We start from the raw sequence: 20006 nt of genomic DNA on the forward strand, positions 1-20006 counted from the left end.
GACAAAGCAGGAGACATTGCCGTGCTCACCTCTGGAGATGAGCAGATGTTACAGGACCCAGGTAACACAGGAACAAGTGTGGATTGTGCAGACGGCACTTGAGAGCAGAAACAGGCGGTGTTTTAGGCCGGAGGAAATACTCAAAACAGAGTGGAGACAGAGGGCAAATCAGAGAACATATTAAATCAGAGGTAGTCAGAAGTTGTAGGCAGCAGGAGAGTTTGCCGTTCACACAGCAGGGGATCAGCTGATGTTACCGAACCCCACTTACACATGAGCGAGTGTTTTGTCTGTGCGGACAGCACTTCTGAGCACCAACTGGCGGTGTCGGAGCCCAGGGAAAATCAGGTAGTAGGCCGAGGCCTACTTGGAGCCAGGTGTAAATCTGAGGTTGTTTGACTGTGGAGGGAGCAGGACACTTTGCCGTACACACAGCAGGGGATCAGCTGACGTTACCGAACCCCACTTACACATGAGCGAGTGTTTTGTCTGTGCGGACAGCACTTCTGAGCAACAACGGGCGTTGCTGTAGCCCAGGAAATAAAGTTCAGGTCATAGAAACATGAACACAACAGGAGACCTGGATCCTGTTGCCAGCCAATTATTTATTCTGGAAGAGGACTTGCAAATTCAGGTGAGATCCAGGCCTTGTTCATTTTCAGAAAAGTAAGCTGGTCAACATTATCGGCGGATAGTCGCGTGCGACGGTCTGTTACCACACCACCTGCAGCACTAAAGACACATTCCGATAATACACTGGCAGCAGGGCAAGCCAGCACCTCCAATGCATACTGGCTAAGCTCTGGCCATGTATCCAGCTTAGAGACCCAATACTTGAACGGGGAAGAGCCGTCTGGGAGAACACTAACAGGGCACGACAAGTAGTCTGTCACCATCTGACGGAAACGTTGCCTCCTGCTGACTGGAGCCGTCTGTGATGGTGTAGCCGTTTGTGGCGGTCCCACAAAACTTTTCCACATTTGGGCCATACTGGCCTTGCCTTGTCGTGCGGCACTGCCTCTGCTACCTCTTTGTGCAGAGCTTCCTCCACTGCCTCTACCCACATGGCTGCTTTGAAAAGCACTACCAGCAACACTTGCGGGGGGAATGGAGAACATGATGGCCTGCACAAGTGTTTCTTGGTACTCCCGCATTTTTCGCTCCCGGTTCAACTGTGGTATGAGGCTTTGTAAGTTGTCCCGGTAGCGAGGATCTAATCAACCGTGTGGAGAATGCTGGCGATGCGGCGGTCATTTAACAAGAACTGCAGCATGAAATCAACCATGTGCTGCAGACTGCCAACTGGACCGGAAACGCTGTCCCCAGCTTGAGGCAGCATCTCTGCCTGCTCAGCATCACCCCACCCTCGCTGTACACACTGACTACTAGAGGCTTGTGTACCTCCCTCCTCTGGAGAGATGTGTTCCTCCTCCTCCATTGACTCCTCGTCATCCTCCTCACTAAGTGTCCCCTGCCTGGGCCTTTGTGTGGAAGCACGTTGCGCAGACTTGCCAGAAGCAGATGGCATTTCTGACTGCTCATCCTCGACCTCTTCAAAAACCTCCTCACTTAGTGCTTGTAAGGTTTTTTGAAGCAGACAGATGAGGGGGACAGTCATGCTGATTAGTGCATCATCTGCACTGGCCATCCGCGTGGAGTCATCGAAGGCACGCAAAACTTGGCAGATGTCCCTCATAGTGGCCCACTCAGTGGTGGTGAAGTGTGTCCGGCGCACAGTGCGACTTGTTTGCGCCTGATGCAGCTGGTACTCCATTACTGCTGCCTGCTGCTCACACAACCGCTCCAACATATGTAACGTTGAATTCCACCTGGTGGGGAGGTCACATATGATGCGATGTTCTGGCAGGCGGAATCGGCGTTGCAGAGATGCAATGCGCGATCTTGCCATGCTGGAACGCCGCAAGTGAGCACACTCTAGGCGAACCTTGTGCAGCAGTGCATCAAGATCCGGATAGTCCCTCAGAAAGCTCTGCACGACCAAATTGAGCACGTGTGCCAGACATGGTATGTGAGTGAGGTTGCCTAGGCCCAGAGCTGCCACTAGATTTCGGCCATTGTCACTCACTACCAAACCTGGCTGGAGATTCGCTGGCACAAACCACACATCGCTCTCCTGCTTGATGGCATTCCAGAGCTCCTGTGCTGTGTGGCTCCGATTCCCCAAAGAAATTAATTTAAGGACGGCCTGTTGACGTTTGGCCACACCTGTGCTCATATCTGGCCTAACAGGCTCACGCAGTGCTGATTCCGAGGAACTAGAGTAGGAGGAGGACTCAATATGTACAGACTGCATTCCTGCAATCCTTGGAGTTGGGAGAATACGTACAGAGCCACTCTCCAGATCTGTACCCGGCTCCACAACATTGACCCAATGGGCAGTGAGGGAAAGGTATCGTCCCTGTCCATGGCTACTGGTCCACGCATCGGTGGTCAGGTGGACCTTGCTACTGACGGCATTAAGTAGCGCATTTTTAATTTTTCCCTCCACATGCTTTTGCAGGGCAGGGACGGCTTGCCTGCTGAAATAAAAGCGGCTGGGCACATTGTATTGTGGAACTGCCAATGACATAAAGTTCCGGAAGGTGTCAGTCTCCACCAGCCTGAATGACATCATCTCAAGGGCCAGTAGTTTGGCAATGCCGGCATTCAGAGCCAGTGCTCGGGGATGGTTTGCTGAGTATGGCCGCTTTTTCTCCCATGCCTGTGCTACCGATTGCTGGTGAGTGGCCTGGGAGTGTGCTGATGACTGCGAACGTGGTTCAGTGGGTGGAATTTCACTGGGTCTCTGGACAACAGTGGCAGTGGTTCTTCCATGGCGTTCCAGTGAGGAAGCCGAACCAGCTGTGTGTGAGCTGGAGGAAGAGGCCCCAACACGAGCTGAAGAGGTGGTAGGTGCTGCTGAAGGTTGGCCTACATCTTCAGTGTGTCTGTGTAACTCCACCTCGTGCTTGGTGCGCACATGTTTCCACATATTTGTGGTATTGAGGTTGCTTACATTTTTCCCTCGTTTCACTTTCTGATGACACAGCTTGCATTTGACAAAGCAAATGTCATCTGCAACTGTGTCAAAAAAAGACCACGTACTGCAAGTCCTGGGAGCGCCCGTTTTGTGTTTTGGAAGAGGATTGCTTCTCACGGGTGCCAAAGTGGAGGCTACAGGCAACCAAGTCTGCCCCCGCCCTCTCCCTCCTTTTTTGGCCGTTCGGGGAATCTCTTCCTCAGAGCTGCTCCCACCACCTTCCTGTGGCTGACGCCATGATGGGTCAAGGACCTCATCATCTCCACTCCCCTCTTCAAGCACCGGCTGGTCCTGGGTTGTCTCGCCAGCACCGTATGCACCAGAAATTGGCAACTGAGTCTCATCATCATCAGATGAGCACTGAGGTGTGCTGACAATAGGCAATGGCCCACCCGCCTCTTCAGATTCAGAGGGACAAAGCAGTTGCGCATCACTGCATACTCCCTCTTCTTCACGCTCTAGAATGCTGCTTGGCTGGCCACCTCTTTCCAAGCCAACAGATTCTGAGAACAGAAGTAAAGATTGAGATGGCTCCTGTCCAGGGCTCTCAGACTGCCTGGGCAATTTGGCAGGTGGTGAAGAAACAGATGGTTGCTCTTCAGTGCTCTGGCCTTGGGAGGATGCGGAAGTCATTGAAGTGGATGCGTTAGCTGCCATCCATCTGACAACGGCTTCAATTTGTTCGTCACGCAGCAGTGGGGTACGGCGAGGTCCTACAAAGCTGCGCATGAAGGACTGTTGCCTGGTAAAAGTGGGGGATGCCGGGTCACTGGTGGCCGCAGCAGACACCGAATCCCCGTGTCCTCTCCCTGCTGAATCCCCCCGTCCTCTCCCTGCTGAAACTCCACGACCACGTGCCTTACTCCCTGCCTTCTTCATCTTGGTAGACTGATAGATAGGCAGAAAAGTAAAAAAGGGGTGGCTTAGTGTTCTTATTCCTGAACACCTGCTAACCAGTATAAGAAACACTAATTTGGCTAAGAGTGTGTGTACTACACTTTAATATGATCTAATGATCTAGACCAGGGGTCCCCAACCGCCGGTCCGCGGCCCAGCACCGGGCCGCTGCAGTGCCCTTGCCGGTCCGCGGACACAAGGGGAGCCAGGGGCGGCGCGCAGCAGTTCTAGCGGCGGCCAGGGAGCGATCCAAGCAGCTCCGCTGCCTGCAAGAGGGAATAGCAGGAGCGGAGCTGCAAGGACCCGTCCACTGCGTCCAGCTTCCTGCCCGCCGCCCGCACTTCCTGTCTCTGACTGACACAGAGAGGAGAGCGCGGCCGCTGTGTCAGAGCGAGGAAGCGCGGGCGGCGGGCAGGTGAGAGGAGAGAGGTGGTGTCTGTGTGTATGTATAATGCGTGTGTGTATGTATGTCTGTCTGTGTGTGTATGTGTGTATGTATGTCTGTCTGTGTGTGTATGTGTGTATGTATGTATAATGTGTGTATGTATGTCTGTCTGTGTGTGTGTGTGTGTGTGTGTGTTTGTGTAGCCTGGCCCTGGAGGAGATGGGGACATGAGGAGAAGGCCATGAGGGGAGTGATGGAGAGACGGCAGTGATGGAGAGAAGGGAGTGATGGGGTGAAGGCAATGATGGGGAGAGGGGAGTGATGGGGTGAAGGCAATGATGGGGAGAAGGGAGTGATGGGGTGAAGGCAATGATGGGGAGATGGCAGTGATGGGGTGAAGGCAATGATGGGGAGAAGGGAGTGATGGGGTGAAGGCAATGATGGAGAGACAGCAGTGATGGGGTGAAGGCAATGATGGGGAGAAGGCAATGATGGGGAGAAGGCAATGATGGGGTGAAGGCAATGATGGGGTGAAGGCAATGATGGAGAGATGGCAGTGATGGGGTGAAGGCAATGATGGGGAGAGGGGAGTGATGGGGTGAAGGCAATGATGGGGAGATGGCAGTGATGGGGTGAAGGCAATGATGGGGAGAAGGGAGTGATGGGGTGAAGGCAATGATGGGGAGATGGCAGTGATGGGGTGAAGGCAATGATGGGGAGAAGGGAGTGATGGGGTGAAGGCAATGATGGAGAGACAGCAGTGATGGGGTGAAGGCAATGATGGGGAGAAGGCAATGATGGGGAGAAGGCAATGATGGGGTGAAGGCAATGATGGGGTGAAGGCAATGATGGAGAGATGGCAGTGATGGGGAGAAGGCAATGATGGGGTGAAGGCAATGATGGAGAGATGGCAGTGATGGGGTGAAGGCAATGATGGAGAGATGGCAGTGATGGGGTGAAGGCAATGATGGGGAGAAGGGAGTGATGGGGTGAAGGCAATGATGGGGAGAAGGGGGTGATGGAGCACTTATTCAAAACCTATGGTGAGTTGAGTCACATTATAAATGTTATTTAATTATAAGTATGCACTGCTACACTACAACCGTGTCCATAGCCCTGCCCCCTTATGACCAAAGCCCCGCCCCTGCCACACCTCCATCCCCGCCCTGCCGGGCCATGGAAGAATGGTCTTGCTTGAAACCGGTCCCTGGTGCAAAAAAGGTTGGGGACCACTGATCTAGACAACTGTAAAGTGGAGTGTTTGGTGAACTTTATTTCCTTTTTTTTGTGGGGGGGGGGGGGGAAGAAAAGGATGTGACCAAAGTTTGAAAGCTATAGTATCACAAACTTTTTGGAGCGATTACAATGCAGGAAGCTAACCTACAATGCAATTGATGAGGCTCCAAAAAATAGGGTGATACTAGTCTGGCTGGCCCTGAAGGGCACAAGCCAGCAAAAAGGCTCCTCTATCTAATCCTATATAGTGTTTGCAACCAACCAATGACAATGGATGCGGTTGGAAGCACACTAATATAGGAGCAAAAATCTGGCTAAATTTGCTGCAAAAAAAGGACTATGTATGAGGCAGTGACGCACGCTGAGCGGACTACAGCTAGCGGTGGCTGTAGAACACACTGCAACGTGAGCTGCACTCACACACACAGAGACCTATCAGACAGCCAAAAACAGTGCAGAGAAATGGGCTATAGCACTGAAAGGCTGCTGAAAGGCTCCGCTGTCCACTCCTTTAGTGTTTGCAACCAACGTATATGGATACGTATGGAAGCACACTATACAGGAGAAAAAAAAAGCAGCAATAAAATAAAAATGTGTATGAGGCAGAGACACGCGCTGGGCGGCCTACAAGCAGACGTGCCTGCAGGACACACTACACAGTGTGGGTCTGCACTCACACAGCCCTTGCAGACAGCTATTAAAACAGCGCTGCTGGGCTAAAAAAATGCTACAGTGGTGGATTATGTAGCCTGGGTAGAGCAATAGATATTTTGGATGATCGATATTTCTAACTGTCCCTCACAGTCTTCAGCAGCAGCCTGTCCCTAACCGAATTCACAGCAGAGTGACCAGAAATGGCGGCTGCAGCAGTTTTTATAGTGCATCATGACATCATTTCAGCAGCCAATCACAGCCATGCCAGTAGTTAACATGCCTACATGCCTAACAGGATGTGCCCACACTTCTGAGGATCCCCATTGGCTGAATCAAATCGAGCGGGCTCCTAGCATTATGGGAACTTCTGATTCCGGTATTCGATATGAAAAAAGTATCGGAACTAAGTATCGGAATTCCGATACAGCTAATATCGGCCGATACCCGATACTTGCGGTATCGGAATGCTCAACACTAGTCATCACTGCACAACTTCATACGGTCTTCCTAATGCTTTGTAGACTAAACAGCCTTATTTACAGCCTGTTTTGATGTATTTGTCTCACAGAGCATTGTCGAAACCCCTGAGCACATCAACGCTCAAACACTGAGGGGAAAAAAGGTTGTAAGGTCTATTTTTTTCTTTTATAACGTTTACTACATTTTTATAAGATCCTACGGAAGATAGGGAAGCATATGGCGGGTAAGATAAATATTCTTTATTAGATCAAAAAGATAAAAGCCTTACATAAAATACCGTATACTTTTAAGGGAGATACAAATGCAAAATAAACTGTCTGCCGGGGAGCATACCAAAGACTAAAAAAACAGTGTCATAATATAGGCATTTATTCAGAACCTAATAAATAGCCTACATTATGACACTGTTTTTTTAGGCTTTGGCAGACAGGTTATTTTGCATTTGTATCTCCCTTAAATGTAAATTTTTTGTAAGGTTTTTATCTTTTTGATCTAATAAAGAATATTTATTTTACCCGGCATATACTTCCCTATCTTCTGTAGCATCTTGTATTGATGGAAGTGCCTTAAACCTAGGCCTGTAAGTAGGTAATCTACTACATTTTTATGTTTGTTTGTTTTTTACAAGGTAGATAAACAGTTTAAGGATGATATCTGGGACTTTGTAAATAAAAAAAAAATAATTTATAAGCACTAATAGACAGTTAGTTGCTACCTACTGTTACCACCACGCTGGATCCCTGCTCTGATAGGCAGGGTGTCTGGCGTGTCACTTCACTCACCCTTGCTGCGGTCAGTTCCTTCCTTCCCCATGCTGTGCATGGGTCCAGTAGGGCTCCCAGCTACGTCCTTAGGGCATGTGCACGCGCTCCCGCCCTCTTAAAGGGCCAGCGCGTGCACTTGCTATTTCCTACCCAGCCAATGGCTGTGGGGCATTTTGTATATATTGCTTCCTCTTCACTGGGGAGATGCCTGAGTAACCTTCCTGTTCTGCAGTCTAATTTGCGTAAGGTTGCGTACAAGTTCCTGCTGCACTCTGGTGCAGATCCTGCCTGCTGCACTCTGGTGCAGATCCTGCTGCTGTACTCCGATACGTTCTCTGCCTGCTGCACTTTGGCATAAACGCTGTCTGCTGTACTCTGCCTGCTGCACTCTGATACAAACTGTGCCTGCTGCACTGTTGTGAATTCTCTCTCTGGCTTCCCTCTAGTGATTACTGAAGATAGTGGAGCTGGTCAGATTGAGAGTTCTCTTTCTGGGCTCCCTCTGGTGGTTACTGGAGGTAGTGGAGCTGATCTGATTGACGGAGGCTTGCCACCTGATAATGAGGAAGACGATTGGAGATCTGGGGTTTCTGATTGGGATTTAAGACAGCTGACTCCCTCTATTCCTGCTGGTGATTTTCTTGTGCCTCCGGAGGTCTGATGTCTCCTGCTCTTTCCCAGCATGTTCAGCTAAGTGGTTCATTTGCTATTCTGTTTGCATTTGATCTGGTTTTGTTTATCTCTGCTTTGTGCTGGTCAACTAGCTCCGGCTGGGGCTGTGCTGAATCACCGGCCATATGTTACTGCATGTGCCAGTTTGTTTTGTCCCCTTTTATATTGGTCTCTTTTTGCTTTGCTTTCAGAATATACCAGAGTGCTGATTAGTGGGGGCGAAGTCGTGCGACTTCAGTGTTTTTGTGCATCAGACATGTTGGACTTTTTGCAGGGTTTTTTGTGTGTTTGCAGACAGTGTCTTTCCTTTCCTGTCCTGTCTAGTCAGTGTGGGCCCCATCGTTTGCTCAGTCTATTTTTCTGCCTGCGTTCGTGTTTTCATCTTGTCTCACAGATAATATATGTTTGGGGGCTATCTATTCCTTTGGGGTCTGCTCCGGGGCAGTTTAGATTTCCCCTTTCTTTCTTTAGGCTTAGTTAGCTCTCCGGCTGTGCCATGGCTACTGCTAGTTGTGTGGACAGGATCAGGGGTCTACATCCGCTTAGTTACCAAACTCTCTGGTTTTCTGTGGCTTAGCCTGGCCTGCTATCCTCCTCGGTGACCCATTCATAACAGAAACACCAGCCTAACTGTAGACTCTAGGGTACTCTAAAGAAGGAAAGAATTTAAAAAAAAAAAAGTGTCAGAATTTTTTTTTTTATATATTTTTTCCTCTTTTTTTTCTGGGGCTGTAGGAGGATATTTTTTGTCTAAATGGAGACTAAGCAATTGTCTGATCGTGTTGAGCAGCTCGCTGCTGAAGTGCGGGGAATTTCTGCCTATCTCGCTCAATCATCTGCTGTTGAACCAAAAATCCCTACTCCTGATGTGTTTTCTGGGGATCGGTCTAAATTTTTGAATTTTTAGAATAATTGTAAATTATTTTTTGCTTTGAAACCTAACTCATCGGGGAGCTCTGTGCAGCAGGTTAAAATTGTCATCTCCCTGCTACGTGGCGATCCCCAGGATTGGGCTTTTTCTTTGACAGCCGGAGATCCTATTCTGGCTAATGTGGAAGCGTTTTTTCAAGCCTTGGGGTTGTTGTATGATGAACCTAATACTATTGATCAAGCTGAGAAAACTTTATTGGCATTGAACCAGGGTCAGGATTCTGAGTTATATTGTAAAAAATTCCGAAAGTGGGCGGTCCTTACTAAATGGAATGACGATGCCCTAGCAGCTATCTTTCGGAAGGGTTTGGCAGAAACCGTAAAAGATGTTATGGTGGGATTTCCTGTTCCCTCTGGTCTTGATGACTCTGTCATTGGCCATTCAAATTGATCGGCATTTACGTGAACGTAAAACTACACGAGAGGCGTTGCCGCCTTTCGAACGAACTTCTGAACCCATGCAGTGTGATAGGGTTTTGTCTAGGGCGCAACGTCAGGAGTTTAGAAGGCGTAATAACTTGTGTTTTTTCTGCGGGGATACATCTCATACTATTGCTGTCTGCCCTAAACGAGAAAAGCGTTTTGCTCACACATTTGCGGTGGGCAGTGTACAGCCTAAGTTCCTTTTGGCGATTACCTTGATTTGCTCCTTGTCTACATTTTCCGCTAAGGCTTTTGTTGATTCAGGAGCAGCTTTGAATCTGATAGATTTGGACTTTGCTAAACGTTGTGGTTTTCCCATGATACCCCTGCGAACTCCTATCCCTTTGAGGGGTATTGATGCTACTCCCTTGGCGGAGAATAAACCCCAGTTTTGGACCCAGGTGATAATGCGGGTCGCCCCAGACCACCAAGAAAATTGTAAATTTTTCGTGTTGCACAATTTGCATGATACTATTGTTCTGAGTTTCCCTTGGTTGCAAACTCATAATCCTGTTTTAGATTGGAAATCTGTGTCTGTGTTGAGTTGGGGTTGTCAATGTGTTCTTAGTGACACTCCTGTTTTCTCCACCTCTCCCCAGTCTCATGATATTCCTGACTATTTGGCTGATTTTTCTGATGTATTCAGTGAGAGTAAGTCTGCGTCTTTGCCTCCTCATAGGAGTTATGACAATGCAATTGAGTTAATGCCTGGGTGTAAATTTCCTAAGGGTCGGCTTTTCAACTTATCGGTACCCGAACATGATGCTATGCGATCTTATGTCAAGGAGTCGTTGGAGAAGGGTCATATTAGACCATCCTCTTCACCTGTAGGTGCTGGGGTTTTTTTGTGGCCAAGAAAGATGGTTCATTACGGCCATGTATTGACTATCGTTCCCTTAACAAAATCACTGTTAAATATCAGTACCCGTTACCCCTGATTTCTGATTTATTTTCCAAAGTTAAAAGTGCCTGTTGGTTTACCAAGCTTGACCTCAGGGGGGCGTATAATCTTATTCTCATCAAGCACGGAGATGAATGGAAGACGGCATTTAATACTCCGGAGGGACATTTTGAGTACCTGGTGATTCCTTTTGGGCTCACTAATGCCCCTTCTGTCTTCCAGTCTTTTATGAACGATATTTTCCGGGACTTTGTGGATAAGTTTTTGATTATTTATCTGGATGATATTTTGATCTTTTCCAGTGATTGGGATTCTCATGTGGAACATGTCCGGACTGTGTTCCGGATTTTGAGGGAAAATTCTCTGTATGTTAAGGGATCGAAGTGCCTCTTTGGTGTACAGAGAATTTCATTTTTGGGATTCATTTTGTCCCCGTCGGCTATTGAAATGGACCCGGCCAAGATTCAGGCCATTTATGATTGGGTTCATCCCACTTCTTTGAAGGCTCTCCAGAAGTTTTTGGGTTTTGCTAATTTCTACTGTAAATTTATAAGTAATTTTTCTGGTATTGTTAAACCACTGACTGATTTGATCAAAAAGGGCGCTGATGTGGTGAATTGGTCTCCAGAGGCAGTTTCTGCATTTCAGGAGCTTAAGCGGAGATTCACTTCTGCTCCGGTTCTACGGCAACCTGATGCCTCACTCCCATTTCAGGTGGAGGTAGATGCTTCTGAGATTGGTGCAGGAGCCGTTTTGTCCCAAAGAGATCCGGTGACTTCTAAGATGAACCCCTGTGCCTTCTTTTCTCGAAAATTCTCCCCATCTGAACGTAACTATGACATGGGGATTCAGGAATTGTTGGCCATGAAATGGGCATTTGAAGAGTGGAGACATTGGTTGGAGGGAGCTAGACATCAAGTTGTGGTCCTCACCGACCACAAGAATTTGATTTATCTTGAATCAGCCAAACGCTTGAATCCTAGACAGGCTAGGTGGGCCTTGTTTTTCACGCGTTTTAATTTTGTGGTCTCCTTTCTTCCGGGCACTAAGAATGTTAAGGCGGATTCTCTTGATGTGACCGAGCCTACTACCATTCTAAATGAGGGTGTAGTTCCGCCATCTCACCCGATTTGAGACATGCCTTGGAGGAATTTCAGGAGGACAAACCTGAACGTTGTCCTATGGGAAAGTTGTATGTCCCTGACCAGTGGAGGAAAAGAATAATGTCTGAAATTCATTGCTCCGCGTTGGCTGGACTTCCAGGTATTTTTGGTACTAGAGATTTGGTGAGTCGGTCTTTTTGGTGGCCTTCCTTATCTCGTGATGTCAGGAATTTTGTGCAGTCCTGTGGGACTTGTTCTCGGTCCAAGCCCTGTTCTCATTCTAGTGGGTTGTTGATGCCCCTGCCGGTGCCCAGGAGGCCATGGACTCATAACTCAATGGATTTTATTTCAGATCTTCCTGTCTCTCAGAGAATGACTATTATCTGGGTGATCTGTGATAGATTTTTTAAGATGGTCCATCTTGTACCACTCCCAAAGTTGCCATCTTCTTCTGAGTTGTTGCCCTTGTCTTTTCAACAGGTGGTTCGGTTGCACGGGATTCCTGAGAGCATTGTGTCGGACAGAGGAGTCCAGTTTGTTTCCAGATTTTGGAGAACTTTTTGTTCCAAACTGGGAATTCAGTTATCTTTCTCCTCTGCATTTCATCCTCAGACCAATGGGCAGACTGAGAGAACAAACCAGACTTTGAAATCCTATTTGAGATGTTTCATATCTGCTGATCAGGATGACTGGGTTTCATTTTTGCCCTTGGCTGAATTTGCGCTAAACAATAGGGCTAGTTCTGCCACTTTGATGTCGCCCTTTTTCTGTAACTTTGGGTTTCATCCTCGATTTTCTTCAGCGCAGGTGGAGTCTTTGGCCTGCCCAAGTGTGGATTCTGTGGTAGAGAGAATGCAGCAGATCTGGGACCAAGTGGTGGATAAGTTGTCCCACTCTCAGGAAAAAGCCCAACGGTTTTCCAACACAGGACCATTGGTCCCCGGTTTAAAGTGGGTGATATGGTTTGGTTGTCTTCAAAGAATATTCCTATAAAGGTTGCGTCTCCAAAATTCAAGCCAAGATTCATTGGACCTTATAAGATTTTGGAAATCCTTAATCCCGTTTCTTTCCGTTTGGCTCTTCCAGTTAAGTTTAAGATTCATAATGTGTTTCATAAATCCTTGTTGAAGAGGTTTGTAGAGCCAGTAGTTCCCATGGCGGCGCTTCCTGACCCTGTATTGGTTAAAGATAATTTGGAGTTTGAGGTAGAGAAAATATTAGATTCTCGTTTGGCTAGACGGAGACGCCAGTACCTGGTCAAATGGAAGGGTTATGGCCAGAAGGATAATTCCTGGGTCTCTGCTTCTGACATTCATGCCGAAAGATTGGTTCATGCTTTTCACCGGGCCCATCCTGACCGGCCTGGTGGCGTGGTTGAGGGTTCGGTGACCCCTCCTCAAGGGGGGGTACTGTTGTGAATTCTCTCTCTGGCTTCCCTCTGGTGATTACTGAAGATAGTGGAGCTGGTCAGATTGAGAGTTCTCTTTCTGGGCTCCCTCTGGTGGTTACTGGAGGTAGTGGAGCTGATCTGATTGACAGAGGCTTGCCACCTGATAATGAGGAAGACGATTGGAGATCTGGGGTTTCTGATTGGGATTTAAGACAGCTGACTCCCTCTATCCCTGCTGGTGATTTTCTTCTTGTGCCTCCTGAGGTCTGATGTCTCCTGCTCTTTCCCAGCATGTTCAGCTAAGTGGTTCACTTGCTATTCTGTTTGCATTTGATCTGGTTTTGTTTATCTCTGCTTTGTGCGGGTTAGCTAGCTCCGGCTGGGGCTGTGCTGAATCACCGCCCATATGTTACTGCATGTGCCAGTTTGTTTTGTCCCCCTTTATATTGGTCTCTTTTTGCTTTGCTTTCAGAATATACCAGAGTGCTGATTAGTGGGGGCGAAGTCATGCGACTTCTGTGTTTTTGTGCATCAGACGTCTTGGACTTTTTGCAGGGTTTTTTGTGTGTTTGCAGACAGTGTCTTTCCTTTCCTGTCCTGTCTAGTCTGTGTGGGCCCCATCGTTTGCTCTATTTTTCTGCCTGCGTTTGTGTTTTCATCTTGTCTCACCGACAATATATGTTTGGGGGCTATCTATTCCTTTGGGGTCTGCTCCGGGGCAGTTTAGATTTCCCCTTTCTTTCTTTAGGCTTAGTTAGCTCTCCGGCAGTGCCGAGGCATCTAGGATCATCGTAGGTACGCTCCACGGCTACTGCTAGTTGTGTGGACAGGATCAGGGGTCTGCATCCGCTTAGTTACCAACCTCTCTGGTTTTCTGTGGCTTAGCCTGGCCTGCTATCCTCCTCGGTGACCCATTCATAACACTGCACCATCCAGTCTGTCCTACTGGGTCCAGCTGCTGCGCATCCGTTGGTCTATCCTGGAGTGGCACCTGGCGTTCATCGGGAGCCAAGTCTATCCTCACCAGCGGAGGCTCTAGTGAACAGTCCGGTGCTCACTTGGTCACACCCCTCCAGGCTCTCTGCGGTCCTTGGCACAGTGGTTCCACAAACCACGTCCGTGACACCTACCTGTTGCCTGATGGCGATTCAGCTGCCTCTGCTGATGTCACTTCCATAGAATGGCGGCTTCTTTTCCACCCAGCTCTGTCAACGGGCTGGGACTGCCGACTTCATCCTGATTCACAACCCCAGTTAAGCAGCAGGGAATCAGCTGTCAACAGAGCAGAGAAGAAAAGAAACCACCACTTGACGACGTGATGTTAGCAGAGGCAGTTAAACTGCCGGCATGAGCGGCCTGTGACTGTTCTGTGCCGGTGAAGTACGGTGCCGGGCACAGCAGGGAGGTAAGTAGCAACTATCTGACTGTTAATGCTTAGGCACATTTTTTTTTTTACAACGTCCCTGATGCCTCCTTCAAGTGTAAAGGGAATGATTGCAAATCAGGTAATATAGAAAACTGTTTTTTAGGTGTTTACTCAAACTAGATTCTCCAACACTGTGTAGCAGTGTAGACTTGGAGGGTAAACTAGAAATCAGAATACTTCTAGTGTGTGTCACCGAGGAGAAAGACAGTAGAGGCCTAGGACATGCCCAGAGCATATTCATAATAGGAGATAAAGGATCCATTAGATAAAAATTTGCCAGACTTGCCAATTTAAGTATGATTGGTCGACCATCTAGTGTTTATAGGGTCTCCTGACTGTCCCCTAATAGTTGGGGGGTCATTAAAAATTGGAAAGTTGGAATTCAATCGCCTGATTCTTTTATTCAACAGGGAAATAACCTGCTGCCAGATGATCCTGCTAGCGGCTTTCTCATAGAGAACACAGGGACAATTGGCTGAGCATTTCTGTTTTTGGGACGGTCAGAGGAGATGGCTGCAACTGAATGATGGTTCGGCTGACTGCTAGCTAATGTGTGGTTGGCTTAAATCCTACCTTTAAAGGATTATTGCACTTGTGTACATGCTCTGACAGACTTTGCTGGCACAGACATATTCTCTACTAGAAGCAGAATTTTGTATTCTTGGGTGCAGTAGAGTTCATTTACGTTTACTGAGGCCCTAATAATACTCCATACAGCACGTAGCAGTACTATGTTTTCTGGTATGATCCCTATTTTGTTAAGCCTCATATAAGATTTAACTGGAAGGATTTATCATTCAGGCCTTTCTGTCAGTTGCAGAAAGCGGGTTAGCTTTTGTAACTGCTCTGTCTTGGTAGCCTAAAGCTCGCCATACACATTAGATGGCTGTTGGCGGAATGATGCCATCTCAGCCGCCATCTGTACCATACACAGGTGCTGCTGATCATTCTTGTGTTCTTTATGAGAAAGCTGCTGCCAGACATGTCTGATAGCGGCTTATTTCCATCTGAACAAAGCAAAATTTGACATGTCCGATTGTCATCTTTCCCGACTATCATTTGGCCGATGCCCCAATACACATTAGAATGTCGGCCAAACCTGTCAATATTGTTGGCTTCAGCTGACATTCGTCTAATGTGTATGGGCGCTTAATATCTTTATAATGACTATAGATTAAAAACCAGAGTGGTAAAGTAAAAAACTCATGGGGCTGCAGGTTGGCCTCAATTTTCTTATTGGACTCCTCTCTGTGATCACATGTTCCTAGAGCTCTTGTCCTGCTCTTATCCTTGCCAGTCAGTGTGAGCGACAAGTGCTTCCATTTTTGTGTTGAAGGAGTTATATAGTGATATGCATAGAGCCTGCACTGTGCAGAAATAATCACACCAAGGAGAACAAAACATTATAGTTCTCTGATGATGTTCTGGAGAAGGATCGTCCTGATAAGGCTTTCACCTTGATATGTTATACTGAGGTAAGCAAAATCAGTGAAGCCCTCATGCTGAAACTCTTAAAATGTAGGGTAGACTCAAGGTGTTTGAAAACAAACTTCTTTTGTAATACTAACAGCATTCACCATGTTATAATAACAGTAAACCTACTTAAGTCAGTTTTTCTATGTGTGTGAAGGTTACTATTGCATGTTTTATAAAACATAAACACAGGTTCTTATGATTCTTATGATCCACCAAGATGGATGTAAGTAAACTAGCACATAAATAACTTCTAATCAGTTAAAGAGGTAATCTCAAGTTTGAGAGTTATCCCCTTTCCAAGGAATAGGAGATAACTTACTGATTATGCGGGTCCGAACGCTATGGCCTCCAGAGAACCAAGGCTCTGAAGAATAGTAGCTGAGATACAGCCACTATACAGTATATTGGGATATACTTTTTTGGCTCTGTACAATATTCATATTTTGCTAATGCTGGATAATCTAATATTGATGACCTGTTCTAAGCATAGGTCATCAATATCTAAATACTGAACAATCCCTTTAAATGTAGCCTCATCGGGTTTATTTATTATAGTAGTGATCATAAATAAAAATCGGAAAACATTCTTTTTTTGCTATGTTTCATGTTTCTGCCATGTTTCATGTTTATTTAATATCTTCAGGTGAACATGATGATATCTCGGAACAAAACCCAAGTCTGTATCATGATCCTGAAGACGAGGACCTCAAACAATATTCTCCAATGGAACACTCCCTAATCCATACACCACCAGATCTGAACTTGGATATTATTACACATAACATTGATGATGACAAAATATATCCTTGCTGTGAATGTGGGAAAAGATTCAAGCAGAAATCACACCTTCTCCGCCATCAGTTAATTCACACTGGAGAAAAGCCATTTTCTTGTCCTGATTGTGGAAAATCTTTCCCACAGAAAGCTAAACTTATTTTACATCAGAGAACTCACACGGGAGAGAAGCCATTCCCTTGTCCTGTGTGCGGGAAATGTTTCACAATTAAATCCAATCTTGATGCTCATCAGATTGTCCACACAGGGGAAAAGCCGTTCCCTTGTTTAGAATGTGGGAAATGCTTCACTAAGAAGTCCAATCTCATCAGTCACCAGAGGATCCACACAGGTGAGCAGCCATTTTCATGTTCAGAATGTGGGAAAAGTTTTACCCAAAAAACTGCACTTCTCAAACACCAGAGAATCCACACGGGTGAGCTGCCATTCTTCTGTTCTCATTGTGGGAAATATTTCAGAAATAAATCGAATCTTGATAATCACTTGAAGGTACACACCGGTGAGCACCCTTATTCCTGTTCGGAATGTGGAAAAGGCTTTGTCCAAAGAGCTAAACTTGTCCAACATGTCAGAGTACACACAGGGGAAAAGCCGTTCACTTGTTTGGTGTGTGGTAAGTGCTTCACAATGAAATCAAGCCTTGATGTGCACCAGGAGGTTCACAATGATCAAGATACACTGTCTTGTCCTGACTGTGGCAAATATTTCAAACGCAAATCTAACCTTCTAATCCACCAGAGAATGCACACTGGCAAAGAGCTCTTCTTCTGTATGGATTGTGGAAAGGGTTTTACACGCAAAGAGACTCTCGCTAAACATCAGAGGACTCACACAGGTGAGAGGCCTTTTCCCTGCACAGAATGTGGCCGGTGCTTCACTCAGAAGTCTCACCTCATCAAACATCAGCAACTTCACTTGTATCCGAACACTGGAGAGTCAAGCGAGTCTGCGAGTGAGAAATAGTGCCATCCATTACTTTGTCCACACCATCTGCTTTCACCTAGACTCCTTATTGATTTCTCAATGGTGATATAATAATATGAGTTTTTTCTTTATTGAAATATACTGTTACTAGTGGGGAGTTCTCATGCAACTGATTGACAAATTATTTAAATAACTTATATGCGCTCACCTTGTGTACGATTACAGATTGACTGACATTTTATTTATTTATTTATTTATTTTAAATCAATAGTACACGTGAAAAAATATATTACAAAGTTTCTTCTCTTATTCACACAATCTGTTTCTTTCTCTTCCTGAACTGATCATTCATTCTCAATTTACAAGGAAAATCTGTCTTCAATGAATGCAGACTTTCTATGACGAACTATAACTATTGTTTCAGGAGAACTTACAGCAGAATATCTGTGCCTCGACCTCTGTCTTCCTCTGTCTTCTCCCCCTGTGTCTGCCTTTAGCTCTGACTTCATCCCCATCTGTCTGTCTCAAGCTTATCCCTCTCCATGTAAGTGCTTACCTCTTCCCTATCTGTCAGCCGCTAGTTCCTCTCCTCTTATATTTGCCTTGAGCTTCTCCCCATTATTACCGCCATGTCCATGTCTGCCCACGCTCCTAGCGCTCTGGTCTTCCAACGGGCTGCTGGGATCGGGATGCGCAGTTCCGTCACTGTGTGTTAGGCGTTGGGTTCCTGCCTCTGCACAGGAGGAATCCCAAGCCTTGCCTTCTGCGGTCTCCCATTCAGTCCCGGCTGCAGAAGAGGTTGCTTAGCAAAGACGTCGCTCCCGGCGCCTTGATCAGGCCAGTGCTGTCGATTCAGTTGCTGCTGCCATCTCAGGGTCGGCTATAGCAGCCTGCACTGGTCAGCAGCAAACAGCTCCTGGGACTAAGTCCTTCTTTTGGGCTACTGAGCATGCCCGTGGGATGACTTCTCATTGGAGGTCGGAGGTCACATGCTCAGGTCCTTACGCAGCTCGGATTGGACCATCAGTAAGGTCCCGGAATTACGCTGCTATAAAAGGTTTGCATGGCCGCTCGGCCATGCGCTAGTATAGAGTCTTTATGCTATTTGCGTGAGTGATGATGGATGCATGAAACTGGTGACTGTCTTATTTTAATACCCCTCCCTTGGATACGCATGTTTGTAGGGTTTAGGGTTTGGAGTCAGTGCCTATTAGTGGCTTCGTCTTGTGCCATTGTGCTACATCTCACAGCACCTCACTCAGCGCCATACGGTGCCGTCCTGCTCTGGGCACCTCGCTACTGCATGTGCAGCAGCATCCGTTAGAGCGGCGCCGTGCGCGTCTTATGCGCTTTCCAGTCCTAAGCCTAGGCTGGTTAGTGGCGTTCCCCAGAGCTGCGCTGTACGCACTTAGTGCGGTAAGCAACTATCAGCTGCACCCTGTGACTGTTAACAGGGCACAGCATTCTATAAGCTTCTGCACTTGCTTGTGTAGGTGCTCTCCCAGGTCCATGTACGCTTCCAGTGTCTGCTCTGCTCTGCTCTGTCCCTGTACCCCAGCCAGGACGTGCTCTGCTCTGCCCAGGATCTTGCACCCTCAGTGAACTCTGCCTTGTCCCGGATCCCATGTCTCTCTGTGGCTGCTCAGCTCTGTCTCATTCTCGGTGAGTACCCTGTTCCTTCTCCTTGCCTTCGAGCCGATCCTCTGGTACTAGCTATTGCGGTATACCTTCCTCCTGGGCCTGCCCCTAATGGTCCCTGTATAAGGGTCGGTTCCACCTGTCCAGCTCGCCCAGGGTCGGCCAGTACCGTGATCCAGGGGGTCCACTTTAGGTTTCGTAACACCCATCTGTGTCTTCCTCTAGCTTGCCCTTTGGTTCTGCCTCTAGCTCCTCCATGTCTATATCTTTCTTCCTCCAGCTCCGACACTCTATCGATATCTGCCTCTAGCTCCTCCCCTTTTATATTTGCCTCTAGTTCCTCCCCATCTATGTCTGTGTCTTCCTCTAGCTTGCCCTCACTGTTTCTGCCTCTAGCTCCTCCCCCTCCATGTCAGTGTTTGCTTCTAGCTTCTCCCCATCTGTATCTTTTTTCCTCTAGCTCCCACGCTCTGTGTCTGCCGCTAGCTCCTCACCTTCTATCTTTCTTCCTCTAGCCCCTCTCCTCCATGGCAGTCTCTGGCTCCTCCCCTTTGTATGTCTCACATCAACCTAGCTCCTCCCCCTTTGTCATGCTCCCTTTGTGCATCTTGTTCCTCCTCCCTCCTTTCTCCATAGCATTTTAAAAGGCAAATTTTATTCATGCATTGAGAATGAAAGATCAGTCCAGGTGGAGAAAGAAGTAGAATTCTCTGATAATAATACACAAGAAAATAAGAAACTTTGTAATATTTCTTGATTTATGAAATAAAAATTAAACCGATGGTTACTCTTTAAGTGTATTAAGATATTTGCCATCACATTTGTGAACACAGGGCAGGACGGGTTATGTCATTACAAGGAGAGCTAAGCAA

General features: G+C 47.1%; 1 protein-coding gene across 1 annotated transcript in view; it reads left to right on the plus strand.

The window, feature by feature from the left end:
- Positions 1–17737, plus strand: part of LOC141073601 (uncharacterized) — a 159839-nt gene extending 142102 nt beyond the window's left edge. Inside the window, exon 10 of the mRNA XM_073560893.1 lies at positions 16552–17737. Coding sequence (XP_073416994.1) covers positions 16552–17535 — 984 coding nt within the window. The 3' untranslated portion in view covers positions 17536–17737. The remainder of the gene's footprint in view (positions 1–16551) is intronic.
- Positions 17738–20006: the final 2269 nt, after the last annotated feature.

The sequence above is a fragment of the Dendrobates tinctorius genome, unplaced genomic scaffold (genome assembly GCF_039654945.1).
Source record: "Dendrobates tinctorius isolate UK_male_01 unplaced genomic scaffold, ASM3965494v1 ptg000308l, whole genome shotgun sequence".
NCBI classification, from domain to species: Eukaryota; Metazoa; Chordata; class Amphibia; order Anura; family Dendrobatidae; genus Dendrobates; species Dendrobates tinctorius.